This window comes from Corapipo altera, unplaced genomic scaffold (genome assembly GCF_003945725.1).
Source record: "Corapipo altera isolate COAL_440 unplaced genomic scaffold, ASM394572v1 49, whole genome shotgun sequence".
Lineage (NCBI taxonomy): Eukaryota > Metazoa > Chordata > Aves > Passeriformes > Pipridae > Corapipo > Corapipo altera.
In genome coordinates, this window is record NW_020884879.1 from 18811540 (window position 1) to 18826325 (window position 14786).

Sequence of the window (14786 nt, forward strand, 5' to 3'; positions counted from 1 at the left end):
CAAGCAGGAGTTATCAAAACAGCACAATAATCATATTGCTCAGGCAGTTTAGGAAAGAGAAAGGGTAATTAAACAGCAGCAAATTAATTATTTTGGAAAACAGGATTTTTGAGCAAAAGCTGATTTGTTTTAATGTAATACACAAATTCATACTGAGCTGCTAAAGAAAGAACATTATTGATTAATCTTTAAAGGCAACCTAAGGTTATCTAAACAGCAGAGGAAAGTCAATTTTTAAATGTATTTATAGAGTCTCCATCAAGGATAAAAGTGTATTTTCACCTTTGTGCTTACCAGAATTGTTTTATTCAACTTTATTTTTTCTCAGAATTTAAAAAACAAACAAACAAAAAAGACCCTCAAAGACAGTACAGATCTTTGAAGTCAGAGCCTCTTTGTAAACCAGGATATTTTAAAGTTTAAAACATGTTTTTAAAAATTATGTTTTCAAAACAGGAATAGTCACACCAGAGAAGGAACCAAAAGTGAACACTGTGGTAGGGGCGCAACAGCTTCTTCTGGCAAAAGAAGAGGATGGTGCAGCTAAAAAAGCAAAGCCTCCAGAGGACAATAAATTTTGTCATGAGCAGGTAAAAGGAAATGTAACAATTTAATTGCATTCTTTCAAATAACTCAAGAATGAAACAGAGATGATATGCTGTTAAAATAGCAATATCAGCAAGTTATAAAAAGTGCACTGACTAATAAGCCTGCATCTTAATTTGATTTTTTTTCAGTTCTATCAATGTCCGTATTGTAACTACAATAGTAGGGACCCAAATCGCATCCAGATGCATGTCCTGTCACAGCATTCAATGCAACCTGTTATCTGCTGCCCCCTCTGCCAAGATGTCCTCAGCAACAAAATGCATCTCCAGCTTCATTTAACCCATCTGCACAGTGTGTCCCCTGACTGTGTGGAGAAACTGCTCATGACAGTAAGTGTTCTAAATGCTGATGCACATGCTGCAGAAATATACTTAGGCCTTTGGGCAATGTGTTTGTTGTGACATAGTAGTCAGGTAGCCTGAGCAGGGGAGTGGGTCAGGTCTATTAGGTTCCCTTGTCAACTCACCCAATGACTGATATCTCTCAGCAAAATGACTGAAGGTGGATTTCAAAGATGCAGAAAACCCGTCATTCCTCATTGACATTAACCTTGGAAAAGTCAAACCAGTCCATGTCTCTAAGGGCCTACCTGTAAATTTGGTCTAATAATATCCAGTTCTCAGAAGTCTTGTGACTTCCGTTTGTAAAATAATGGGAATTCCCCATGGAGTGTAGTTCCTAAACATAGAATTCCCGTGTACAGCTTGACTGCACATTATATTACATGAAATTCACTGTAAAATAGCAATTAAAACAACCATTCAAAACAATGTCAGTAAAGACACAATCAGGTCTAGTAAATATTTGTTATTACAGCATAAATTCAGTTAGAAAACTGACCTCCTAAGACAAACTGACTCTGGTTGTCTTGCCTTTTTAGAAGGAAATGCACTTGGAAATCCTAGTGAGCCACAGATTTATTTCTGTACCCATAGATGACTCCTTCATTTATACGGTTATGGTTGTAGTTCTACCACCTCATTCCCAAGTTAAGTGGAAAAAACATTAGAAAAATTAAAAGAGCTCTTGATGGAAGGTCTAGGGTTCCTTGTGCTTAGAGCTGATGAGTAAATACACACTTGAGGATTCTTTTTTCTTTTCCTTGGTTTTCTACTAATTGTAGCTCTGACAGACCACGTAATTTTGGCCCACTGCAAGGAAAATGCAGTAGAAATTTAACTTTCCCAGACCCTTTTAGGACACTGGAAAGATGTGGAAAACCTCCCCCTCCATATTGAGCAGCATCAGCTTTCTTGTCAAGTTCTCCATGATTCCCTCTATGCTAATAATGGGACAACTTTGAAATCTTTCCTCATCAGGTGCTAGGGAGGTGTCCAACTGTTTCTGAGAGGGCAAAAAAAAGTCTTGCTTCCCAGAGAAAGAGATTTCAAAATATAATCTGCATAATTTAAATTGCCCTAGATACTAACACTAATATGCCCTGTCTATAACTGAACCCTCTGACAACAAAATAAATACCATTTATAGCAAAGTTTTCTTCTCTGGGACATTTTACAGTTCTATACATAATTTTTTTAAAAAAATCCTTCTCTCTCAAGTAAACTCAAAGCCATTAGTCCTCTGAGAGGATGTTACTAATGCCATGTTTAAATTACAAATATGCTAAACACATTTTTTTTTAATGTCTAGATTTTTTTCCAAAAGGTAATTTACATAGATAGATAGATAGATAGATAGACAGATATAAAATTCTTATGTATCCTAATGAAGGTTTAAAATAATTTAGTAAACTGTTAAAGAGGAACAAATGATGTTTCTACTCATACTTCGTAATGAGTGTAGCTGCCATTATTATTATTTTATTATTATTATTTACAACTCAAAAATCTCTTCTATGAATATTCTTTTTACCTCTGTATGAAGGAAATACTGTCTTTCTCTTAAAGATGAGGAGCTGCAGCACAGTCTAAACTGATTTACCCAAGGTCCTTTAGGCAGAATCTGGCAGAACAGGAATCTAAACCCAGTCCTGCTAAGTCTTCGTAGGACAATCCTATATTTCTGATACAAATTCATCTTAAAGATCAAAGCAAAAGGAAAACATGAAGTGTTGAACAACTATTCATGTCAACTTAGCTAAATTGAATAGTATCAGGCTAAGAGTATATCCTGCAAAGATTTCTGTCTATAATTTGAAAGCATAACACAACAGGTAGAGCAGTCTGAGAAGATAAATAACCAGTTGAAGTCAAGAAAGAGAAAAATCTGATTTTAAATGGAAATAAGTTGCTATTTCTGTACTGAAATAAAATTTTCTTTCAAAGATCATGGAAGATCCAGCATTTGAGTAAAAAACAGTACAGGTGAAGCAAAGTGGGAATGCTCTCAGTCAGGAAATGACTGGTGACCATATCTCAACATGATCTCTGTCTTTGGAGGACATCTGGGGAAAATTCCCCTGATAAATCCGACAACCCTGACACCGTCAGCAAAGTCTTCTTTGTGGTGACATTGAGACTAATGAAATATTGAGCATATGTAGTTCTATAGCATCACCTTATTGTGGATTATTTTGAGTTGATACTCCACCAAGCGACACACGATGCTCTGGATTTGTGGTCTGTCAGAAACCATTATCAAGGACTGAATCAGGATCTTGATTTAGTACTGACAGTCTTTCATCCAGATATGGTGGATCTTTTGAGTTATAATTTCATACTGTTGCTGTTTCATAATTTCACTATGTTTCTTACTGTATTAAATAGTGTGACTTTTTCTGTAGTAATACCATATTCTTGGTTTTCAAAGGTTCCTGTACCAGATGTCATGATGCCCAATAGTATGCTATTGCCAGCAGCTGCTTCAGAGAAATCTGAACGTGACACACCTGCAACCATTACAGCTGAGGGATCTGGGAAATATCCAGGTATGCAAGAAAAAGCCCAGACATGTAAGAGCTAGGTATGGGCAATTTGCAAGTAAACTACTTGCTTCTTAGTAAAGGGAATCTTTTTTTGGCTTGCTTATAGCCATGGAGATAAAAAGATAAATGTAACAAGGGGTCTGAATTTGGCTGACTGCACCTGTGCAGGGCTGCTAGAATGCACATGTATGCCAGACTCTTTGCACTTGGTGGAGCTAAAATTAAGCATCAGTGCCTAGCCACTTTGAAGATACGATCCTCCTTGTTTAACCAGCAAATAAGACCTAGTCCTAAAAGAGAGTGTCACATTCACCATCAATGGGGAATGTTAGGCAAGTGATTTTGTCTGCATTTCCATTTCTGTAAGTTTCTGATCCTGAACATTTACTGTATTCTGCACTGGCAAACTTTGCTACCTGTCACAGCATGCTCCTCCGTCTTTTCCCAGACCACTTTCCCCCTCCTTTCTAATTATCTGTTCCCTCTCTTGTCCCCATTTTTACTCCTTCTCTCTTTCCTACTATTTATTTGCTTTTTTTGTTTGATGTTCCCATTGTACCAGTAAACTCCTACCTTCTGACAAATAGAAGCCCTGTGCCACTCCTAGGCCAGCTGCCACTGCCAGTCTGATCATTTTTTGTGGGTTTTATTACTTTTTTTTAGATCCTGTTAGTCCTGTCTGCTTTATTTTCTGGGGCAAGATTGGATTGTTATATTTTGCTAAACCAACACATGGCATATGAGGTGCCTCTCTTGATTCCTGATGAAAAAGAAATTAAAATGAATACTATGTACTCTTCTCTTCTACTTGTGTAAAAGACACTTCACTTTCTCTAACTAGGTGAAAGTCCTGTGGATGAGAAGAATACCCCTGGGATCGATGAATCAAAAACTGGAATGGAAATTAAGACTGAGGAACAGAAGCCACCTAAGGAATCTACTGAAACACCAGATTGGAATAAGAACAGCAGTAAAGATATAAAGACCACTGACTCTATGACGGATCAGCTAAACGAACAGCAGAAGAAGCAACAGCTGTCTGTCTCTGACCGCCATGTCTATAAGTACCGCTGTAACCATTGTAGCTTGGCTTTTAAGACTATGCAGAAGCTTCAGATACATTCCCAGTATCACGCTATTCGGGCAGCTACCATGTGTAGCCTTTGCCAACGTAGCTTCCGTACATTCCAGGCTTTAAAAAAACACTTGGAAGCAGGCCACCCTGAACTCAATGAAGCTGAACTTCAGCAGCTGTGTGCATCTTTACCTGTCAACGGTGAACTCTGGGCAGAAGGTGAAAGTATGGCACAAGATGATCATGCACTAGAACAGGAAATAGAAAGAGATTATGAGATGGACCAGGAAGGTAAAGCAAGTCCTGTAGGAAGCGATAGTAGCTCTATTCCAGATGATATGGGCTCAGAACCAAAGCGGACCTTACCTTTTAGAAAAGGGCCAAATTTTACTATGGAAAAATTTCTAGATCCATCTCGCCCATATAAGTGTACGGTGTGTAAAGAGTCTTTCACCCAAAAGAACATTCTCTTGGTTCACTATAACTCAGTGTCCCATCTACATAAACTCAAAAAGGTTTTGCAGGAAGCATCAAGTCCTGTCCCTCAAGAAACCAACAGCAACACTGATAACAAACCCTACAAATGCAGCATTTGTAATGTTGCATATAGCCAAAGTTCTACATTGGAAATCCATATGAGATCTGTGCTTCATCAAACAAAGGCAAGGGCTGCAAAATTAGAACCAAGTGGTAATATAAGTAGTGGAAATAGTGTAGCAGGGAATGTTAATAGCCCCAGCCAAGGAATGCTAGAATCTATGAGCTTACCAGCAGTTAACAGCAAAGAAACACATTTAGATGCCAAAGAATTAAATAAAAAGCAAGCTTCTGAATTAATTTCTGCTCAGCCTACACATCACCCACCCCAGTCACCAGCACAACTTCAAATGCAACTACAGCATGAACTGCAACAACAAGCTGCATTCTTTCAACCACAGTTTTTAAATCCAGCTTTTTTGCCTCACTTTCCAATGACACCAGAAGCACTGCTGCAATTTCAACAGCCTCAGTTCCTTTTCCCATTCTATATACCTGGGACAGAATTTAGCTTAAGTCCAGATCTGGGTTTGCCTGGTTCTGCCACATTTGGTATGCCTGGAATGGCTGGTATGACAGGGTCACTGCTAGAAGATTTGAAGCAGCAGATACAAACTCAGCACCATGTTGGCCAAACCCAGCTACAGATACTGCAACAACAAGCACAACAGTATCAATCCACCCAGCCCCAAATTCAGTCACAAAAGCAGCAGCAGCAAAGCAGCAAGCTGATGAAAGCAGAGCAAAATAACTTAGTAAGTACTGACTGCCAGCTGATAAAGGATATGCCATCATTTAAGGAGTCAGAAGAAGCTTCTGAAAAACAAGAGAAGCCAAAGCAAGAATTTACTAATGAGAATGAAGGACTAAAAGAAAACAAAGATATGAAGAAACCAAAATCCTCAGAACCAGCCATCCCACCACCCAGAATAGCTTCTGGAGCAAGGGGGAATGCAGCCAAGGCTTTATTGGAGAACTTTGGATTTGAGTTAGTTATCCAATACAATGAGAACAGACAAAAAGTGCAGAAAAAAGGCAAGACTGGTGATGGTGAAAACACAGACAAACTGGAATGCGGAACCTGCAGTAAGCTCTTTTCCAACATTCTTATTCTGAAAAGTCATCAAGAACATGTGCATGGACATTTTTTTCCATATGGAGCATTAGAAAAGTTTGCCCGACAGTACAGGGAGGCGTATGACAAGCTTTATCCAATTTCTCCATCTTCTCCAGAGACACCACCACCTCCGCCACCACCTCCACCACCACCACCTCCTCCTCCTCCTCCAACTCCTTCTCAGCCTTCTTCAGCTGGGGCTGGAAAAATTCAAAACACAACTCCAACGCCTTTGCAAGCTCCACCACCTACACCTCCACCACCGCCTCCTCCACCACCACCACCTCCTCCTCCACCACCACCACCATCAGCCCCACCTCAAGTCCAGCTTCCCGTTTCACTTGATCTCCCACTTTTCCCTCCAATTATGATGCAGCCAGTGCAACATCCTGCACTACCTCCTCAACTTGCCCTCCAGCTGCCACCAATGGATACTTTATCTGCAGATCTTACCCAGCTTTGTCAGCAGCAGCTGGGATTAGACCCCAATTTCCTGCGGCACTCTCAGTTCAAGCGTCCACGTACAAGAATCACAGATGACCAGTTAAAAATCTTGCGGGCTTATTTTGATATTAACAATTCTCCAAGTGAAGAGCAAATCCAAGAAATGGCTGAGAAATCTGGTCTTTCACAGAAAGTTATCAAGCACTGGTTTCGTAATACACTGTTTAAAGAACGACAGAGAAATAAAGATTCTCCATATAACTTCAGCAACCCTCCTATAACAGTATTGGAAGATATCAGAATAGATCCTCAGCCTTCAGCTGTAGAACCCTACAAGTCTGATGCGTCTTTCAGCAAGAGATCATCCAGGACTCGGTTTACTGACTACCAGCTTCGTGTCCTCCAAGACTTCTTTGACACAAATGCTTATCCAAAAGATGATGAAATTGAACAACTTTCAACTGTACTTAACCTACCTACCCGAGTTATTGTCGTATGGTTCCAAAACGCACGACAAAAAGCCCGCAAGAGTTATGAAAATCAAGCTGAAACTAAAGACAACGAGAAAAGGGAACTGACAAACGAGCGTTACATTCGAACCAGTAACATGCAGTATCAGTGCAAAAAGTGCAGTGTGGTTTTTCCCAGGATCTTCGATTTGATTACACACCAGAAAAAGCAGTGTTATAAAGACGAAGACGATGATGCTCAAGATGAAAGCCAAACTGAAGACTCTATGGATGCCTCTGATCAAACAGTGTATAAGAATTGTACAGTTTCTGGCCAAAATGACTTATCAAAAAGCTTGACAGTCACCGCAGCAGGCTCTGGCTCTGGTTCTAGTACTCCTTTGATTCCATCACCCAAACCAGAACCTGAGAAGGCTTCTCCTAAACCAGAGTCCACAGAAAAACCAAAACAAAATGAAGCCATCTCTAAGCAAACAGATGCAACTTCCCAAAGCGCCAAACCAGTACAGTCTACTCCAGTGACCTCTTCTGACCCTCAGCCCTCAGCTTCTCAACCACAACAGCAAAAGCAATCACAGATAGTAGGGAGACCTCCCTCTGCATCACAAACCACACCTGTTCCTTCCAGTCCTTTACCAATTTCAATGACTTCTCTACAGAACAGTCTACCTCCTCAGTTATTACAGTACCAATGTGACCAGTGTACAGTTGCCTTTCCAACTCTAGAACTTTGGCAAGAGCACCAGCACATGCATTTCCTAGCAGCCCAAAACCAATTTCTTCACTCACAGTTTTTAGAAAGACCAATGGATATGCCCTATATGATATTTGACCCAAATAATCCTTTGATGACTGGACAGTTGCTTAATAGTTCTCTTGCTCAGATGCCACCACAAACTGGCTCATCACATACGACACACCCCGCTACAGTTTCTGGTTCCCTGAAACGAAAACTAGATGATAAAGAAGACAATAACTGTAGTGAGAAAGAGGGAGGAAACAGTGGAGAAGATCAACATCGTGATAAGCGCTTAAGAACTACAATTACTCCAGAGCAGCTGGAAATACTGTATGAAAAGTACCTACTGGATTCCAACCCCACCAGAAAGATGCTAGATCACATTGCACGTGAAGTGGGACTGAAAAAGAGAGTTGTACAAGTCTGGTTTCAGAACACAAGAGCCCGAGAAAGAAAGGGACAATTCCGTGCAGTTGGTCCAGCCCAGTCCCATAAAAGATGTCCTTTTTGTCGAGCTCTGTTTAAAGCAAAATCAGCTTTAGAAAGTCACATTCGCTCTCGACATTGGAATGAAGGGAAACAGGCCGGTTATAGTTTGCCTCCAAGTCCTTTGATATCAACTGAAGATGGAGGAGAAAGTCCACAAAAATACATATTTTTTGATTACCCATCACTGTCATTAGCAAAAACTGAATTATCAAGTGAAAATGAATTAGCCTCCACTGTATCAACCCCTGTTAGCAAAACTGCAGAAATGTCACCTAAGAATCTTTTAAGTCCTTCTTCTTTTAAAGCGGAGTCTAGTGAGGATATAGAAAATTTGAATGCTCCTCCTGCTGACTCTGGATACGATCAAAACAAGACTGACTTTGATGAGACTTCATCAATTAATACAGCAATTAGTGATGCCACAACAGGGGATGAGGGGAACAATGAAATGGAAAGCACAACTGGCAGTTCAGGGGATGCAAAGCCCACATCACCCCCCAAAGAACCAAAACCACTTGTGAGTGACACACTACCAAAAGCAGCAACTACACCTACAAATGACAATACTGATGATAAATTTCTCTTTTCCCTAACAAGCCCTTCAATACACTTCAGTGAAAAAGATGGTGATCACGACCAAAGTTACTACATTACTGATGACCCTGATGATAATGCCGATCGCAGTGAAACTTCAAGCATAGCTGATCCAAGTTCTCCTAACCCATTTGGAGCTAGCAATCCCTTTAAATCCAAAAACAGTGATCGGCCAGGCCACAAACGTTTCCGAACACAAATGAGTAACCTTCAGCTTAAAGTTCTCAAGGCTTGCTTTAGTGACTACCGGACTCCAACAATGCAGGAGTGTGAAATGCTAGGGAATGAGATTGGGCTGCCCAAACGTGTGGTCCAGGTCTGGTTTCAGAATGCCCGGGCTAAAGAAAAGAAATTCAAAATTAACATAGGGAAGCCATTCATGATAAATCAGACTGGACCTGATGGGACAAAGCCAGAATGTTCTCTATGTGGTGTGAAATACTCTGCACGTTTGTCCATAAGAGATCATATCTTTTCCAAACAACATATTACAAAAGTGAGAGAAACTGTGGGAAGTCAGCTAGATCGGGAGAAAGATTATTTAGCTCCTACAACAGTTAGACAGCTGATGGCACAGCAAGAATTGGATCGCATAAAGAAGGCTACTGATGTGCTAGGATTAACAGTACAGCAGCCAGGCATGATGGACAGCAGTTCTCTTCATGGTATCAGTTTGCCAGCAGCTTATCCAGGACTCCCTGGCCTTCCTCCTGTTCTTCTACCTGGAATGAATGGTCCATCCTCCTTACCTGGATTTCCACAAAGTTCAAACAGTAAGTCTATAAGGGGATGATTTTCTCAATTTATTAATTTGATCATCTTGCATGGTCACCATCCCCTTCTAAGACACAGCGTATTATGCATTCGTATCATGCTTGTTAAACTGGTGTGATTAGCTAAAAAGTACTGCTATGAGGTGTACTCAGCGCATAATTGTTGCTGTAGACTGGATGATATCTCTGATTCGTCAAAGAAAAAGAAAATTAATTGACAACAATGTTTTTAGCCCATTCTAGGTTTTTTTTCAAAAGCAATATAACTATAGCATTGTTATGCTTTTTTGTTTGTTTTGAATGATGCTCCTTTAGTAAAAACTTGGATTAGAATTTTGTATGTACATTTTTATATGCAAATATATAAAGTAACATCTGATAAAGCACAAAATAGATTCTCACGTTATCAGTTCATTGGGCATTTGGTCCACCCCTTAGACCAGTCCAACCTGTCGTTTAATCCAGAATAAATATTTAAAATAAAATGCTGGCCAGGACCCTTTATTATATTTCTGAATAATTGCCTGCTAAGATAAAAAGGGGTTTGTTGAAGGTGATTTGTAATGTCAGTTTCATTGTAATCCACATTCCAGGAATTTATAAAAGTCATTGCAGACATGTAGCGCTTGCACTTTTAACTGAACATGTAACTCTTGTTTCACTGACTGTTTTGGCTCTCGTTTAACTCTGGTTTTTGCTCATATTGGGAAGCACTTCCTCTTGCAATAGGTTTCGCCGATGTTAAGAAATCAATTTTTCTGCAGTATGATTTGTTTAGTCCTCAAAGAATGAACATAATTTATTTCTTGTATTGGGCTCCAATTTTGCAGATTGTGGCTGCAGCCTTGCAGATTGAAGCTCTCCCATTCATCTTCTAACTTTGCACATTCATAACAAATATGTACACAGTAGACTTAGGAAACTGGTTAAGACCCTTCACCTCATTTTATCCAATAATTCCACTTGCTGTTGATCTCTAAACTTTGCTTTAGAAAGTAACACATTTTGGCAAGTAAAGTAGAGGCTTAATCACCAGTGTTATTAGACATACTAAGACTGTAGCAATGTCTTCTCTGCTACCCAGGTTTGCTTTGATTGATGATGATCATGTTATTGTTTCCCTAAGTGGTGGTCAAAGCATCTTGTTTTTCTCTTCATTGGATCAGAAAGGCTTTCCTTCCACAATGTAGTCTCTGGCTGAATGCCTTCTGGCTTTTGTCAAACAGTTATTGGCACAGAGAGTGCATATAAAGGAAATATAAAGTTGCTGTATTTCCTTCTTAATGGCATATAGTGTCCTGGGCCAAAAAATGGCTGGTTGTTGTTCATTAAAATTATAGATATGGTTTCTCTATAACTTTCCTAAATAAGTTTTGGTTAGATTGACCTTCAGGTAAAATGAGCTCCAGAAGACTCAGGTTTTGTCTATACTGCTAAAAGAAATTTACTTGGGAATATATTTTTTTAGTTTCAAAAACGGGAAGTCTGGGGGATGATCATGAATCCATGATAGCTTCTTCGCTGTGCTGAGGGTTTTAAGAGAAGGCTAGTTGGCCCAGGCCAAAAAGTGTCAGTGACTATTCTTACTGTTTCACTTTAGAGAACGTTTAGTTTCAGTATCTGGGAAATATTCCTTAATATTCTTTAACTCACTAGTACCAATGTAGCCTCAAGAGTCTGTAAATGTCGTGTTAATAACACAAAAGGCATTATTACCGGCCAACTGGTCCATAATAATTCCATTTTAACATTTTCTAATTTTCACAAAATATCTTTTTTTGAGATAAATTTAAATCATTAGTATCATAGCATGCACAGTGCACTGCCAATTGAGATGGATTTTTACCCTCTTTCATCTTGCATTTTCTTAAGGTTAATTAGCCCATTGTGGGCAAAGCCCGCTGTGTAAACTAGCTACTAGGATCTTGTTTTTAACTTCTTCTGCCATATGCTAAATAGCCCCTACATCCCCCTTTTGTTGCCTGGCAAACACTTGCATGCATAAATCTCCATTCCCTAATGATACATAATGGAGCAGTCATAGTGAGTGGAAAAAAAAAAAAAAAGAGATTATTTTAATCATTCATCATAGAAAAACAGTAATATGCTTAGATGTGCTCCGGTATGTGCTCAATACTAGTATTTTCTGCACCTAATTAACCCATTTCTATTTTCTTCTCTACCCTACTATGTCTGATAGTTCACATTTATGTTTGATGCTAAGAATCATTTAAGAAGTATCTTTTTGGAAGCAGGCTTTCAAGCAAACATTTCTTTGGCTACAGTTCTTCTAGCAGCATGTATATTTTCAGCTAGCAGGACAATTGTTTTACATCATTCTTTACATGAAGGATTTGCTGAAGCCAACTCCCTTATGACTCACTATCTTATAGTTCAAGTTTACTTCTTGTGTGTTACACTGCAAGTGTGCAATTTTTTCTCTGTGGGACCCAAACCCACTTCAGAAGCAGCCTTATTGGGATACTTTATATTGAAATATTTATCTGTTTTTCACTGATGCTTGAAGGGTTGGTAACAGTATTTACTGTGGCAAAGCCCATCCATTCTGTCCTACGTGTTTGTTTAAGGGACAATGTTAATATTAGTAAGATCCTTATTTTGAAAGAATGTGTTTGCTAAGACAGGGAACTAATGAAACTTAATTGTAAACCTCATATTTAAAATTCTCTTTTATGATTCTCTTTACTCATGCTAGACAGAGAAATTCTAAATGACAAGTTTCACTGGTTAATACAAGTTTATGAGACATTTCACTTTCATGTTTATGCATCTAGTATTTTTTATGGGTTTCCAAAATACAGGAAATCCAGCTAAATTTTGCAAAATACGATGCTTTTTAAAAATGCAATATTTACTTTTAGAAAAGGTTTGATGTGGAACACTTGAATATTATATTAATTCACAAAAGATGGAATTATTGAAACTACAGTTAATTTTATTTTCTTTATATGGACTTAAAATGGACTATTATTTATGAATATTATTAGATTTCGCAAAATAAGATATCTTCATTTTGGAGTAACTTTAAATTTGGGTTTTTTTGTTCTAAAACAAGGAGATTTTAATGCCAGAATTATTGTGTGGTTCTGAGATTATATGTCACAATTCTCTAACCTGCGGGATACATTTCTCTAGATAATGTAATTTTACCATCTTGTGGGCATCAAGTGCTGAGCAAGGTCTCAAAATTACTGCTGTGTTTGCTCAGCATAATGCCTAATAAGGAGTTATTTGGTGGAATCCTAATTCATACAGAATTTTAGTTCCAGCTCATCTTTATTCTTCAAACTCCTTCTTATTTTCTAGGTGACTGTAGATAGAAGAGTTTACCTGCTGTTTTCAGCTGTTCTTAAAATTCACATTCTCTTTTCTTCTAAGCTTTGTGTTCTTGCCTGTGATCCCTTGCAGAAAGCTAGTGCTTCATCTTGCTTCTAGCTATTAATACTGGTTCTATGAACCTTTTAATGTCATCATCATTACCATAGGTTCTTTGCACATCACTTAAGCCTGGGCTGCCTTGAAGATTCACAACAGCTTTTTCCAAGAATACACACATCACTGAGTAATATGTACTTAGTGGGTTTTGAAATCTTATCAAGAGAAAAATTTGATTCAGCAGCAATTACTTTCCATATTATTAGGGCACTAAATTCTGTTTTCTGTTTGCTTTTGGCCCACTAGTAGTAGCTTCATTTTTATATTTTTAGCCCTCCATTTCCTCCAAGTGAAAGAGGAGTCTCTCCTCTTTGATAGTCACTTAAAAGAGTTAGCAGGATTAGAATGTTTGTTCATGATATGAATTTTCTATTCTATATCTCTCATGTCTGGAAATGGAATATTAGTTTCATCAGATTTTCTTCATTTAGTTTTGGAAACCCTCAGTTCCACATTTAACTTGCAGTAAAGCACATGGATTTTGCTGTTCCACTGCAAGCTGTCTGGATATTTAACTGAATTTTGTGTATTTTAACTAAATTTGTGTATTTAACTAAAAGAATATCTGGAATATAGATCTTGGCTTCTCTAGGCATCATCAGTGTGACTACACTGAAGACAACATGATGTACGAGGGTTGAAGAGGTTAAGAATAAAAAGAAATCAGAAAATTCTTAAGTAGGTGGCAAGCCCAAATAACCATGAAAGAACTGGGGCAGCAGTTCGTACTAACTGCATCATTCACGTGTTTTCCATCTACACTATTTATCATTTAATATATTTTCAACAGGCTCCACACACAATTGCCTCTTACTTCCTGTTGAAAGTGCAGGGGCAAGTAATAGTATCTTCAGTGTTATTGTGCAGTAACTCTGGCAATTACCCACTTTTTAATTATAACTCTTGTGACTTGTTTCACTGTACTATCTAATTTGTGCCCACAATGCATTTTAACTCCTTAGTGTTCCCCTACCATTAAACAGGAGTAATGACACAGTGACAAACATTAAATGGCTTCTTTCTTAAATCTGATAATTATTCCCTTTGAATCCTAATTGTTTTATTTTTAAGTAATACTAAGCACCTGGATATTGATGATTTAAACGTTATTCTTGTTCACTCCATTAGTGCTTCCTCGTGGCTAATACCCATCTAACCTCCTCCCATCTTACAGAACCTGAATTTATTGTTCTCTTTTCCATGTACTAGTAGACTGTTTCTGATGTAACTTCGCTTTTACAGTTCTGTGTGCATGACACACTTTGTGTGCTCTTTTCTATAGCAACCTTACTTGCCTGAAAAAAATGACAATGGGTGCAATGTACAGCCTCTTACAGTCAGTCGCCTTTTCTACCCTATGCCATCATTTCATTTTCTGACCCAACTACACATCTCACAGAAGTTGCTTTTTTAATAGACTGTTACCAGCCACTGCACTATATCTGGCACTTGAAACAGAGATTTCTTCCATTAAGTTATGAGGCATACTTCTTGTGTGTATGCGCCCTCCAGACAGAACCAGTCCATCCTCAGGTTGCTTTTTTTAATAAGGTGGAGGACGTCATGCCTGCATGCTTCAAGTAAACTGAGAACAGCAGC

General features: G+C 38.6%; 1 protein-coding gene and 1 long non-coding RNA gene across 8 annotated transcripts in view; one reads left to right on the forward strand and one right to left on the reverse strand.

Moving 5' to 3' along the window:
* ZFHX4 (zinc finger homeobox 4) overlaps positions 1-14786 on the forward strand; it is a 149556-nt gene that overhangs the window by 129765 nt on the left and 5005 nt on the right. For all 7 annotated transcript variants that reach the window (XM_027638582.1, XM_027638587.1, XM_027638588.1 and 4 more), the window contains 4 exons: positions 457-590; positions 738-938; positions 3379-3496; positions 4335-9731. In XM_027638582.1, coding sequence (XP_027494383.1) covers positions 457-590; positions 738-938; positions 3379-3496; positions 4335-9731 — 5850 coding nt within the window. The remainder of the gene's footprint in view (positions 1-456; positions 591-737; positions 939-3378; positions 3497-4334; positions 9732-14786) is intronic.
* LOC113944913 overlaps positions 1-14786 on the reverse strand; it is a 71404-nt gene that overhangs the window by 29192 nt on the left and 27426 nt on the right. The window lies entirely within an intron of this gene.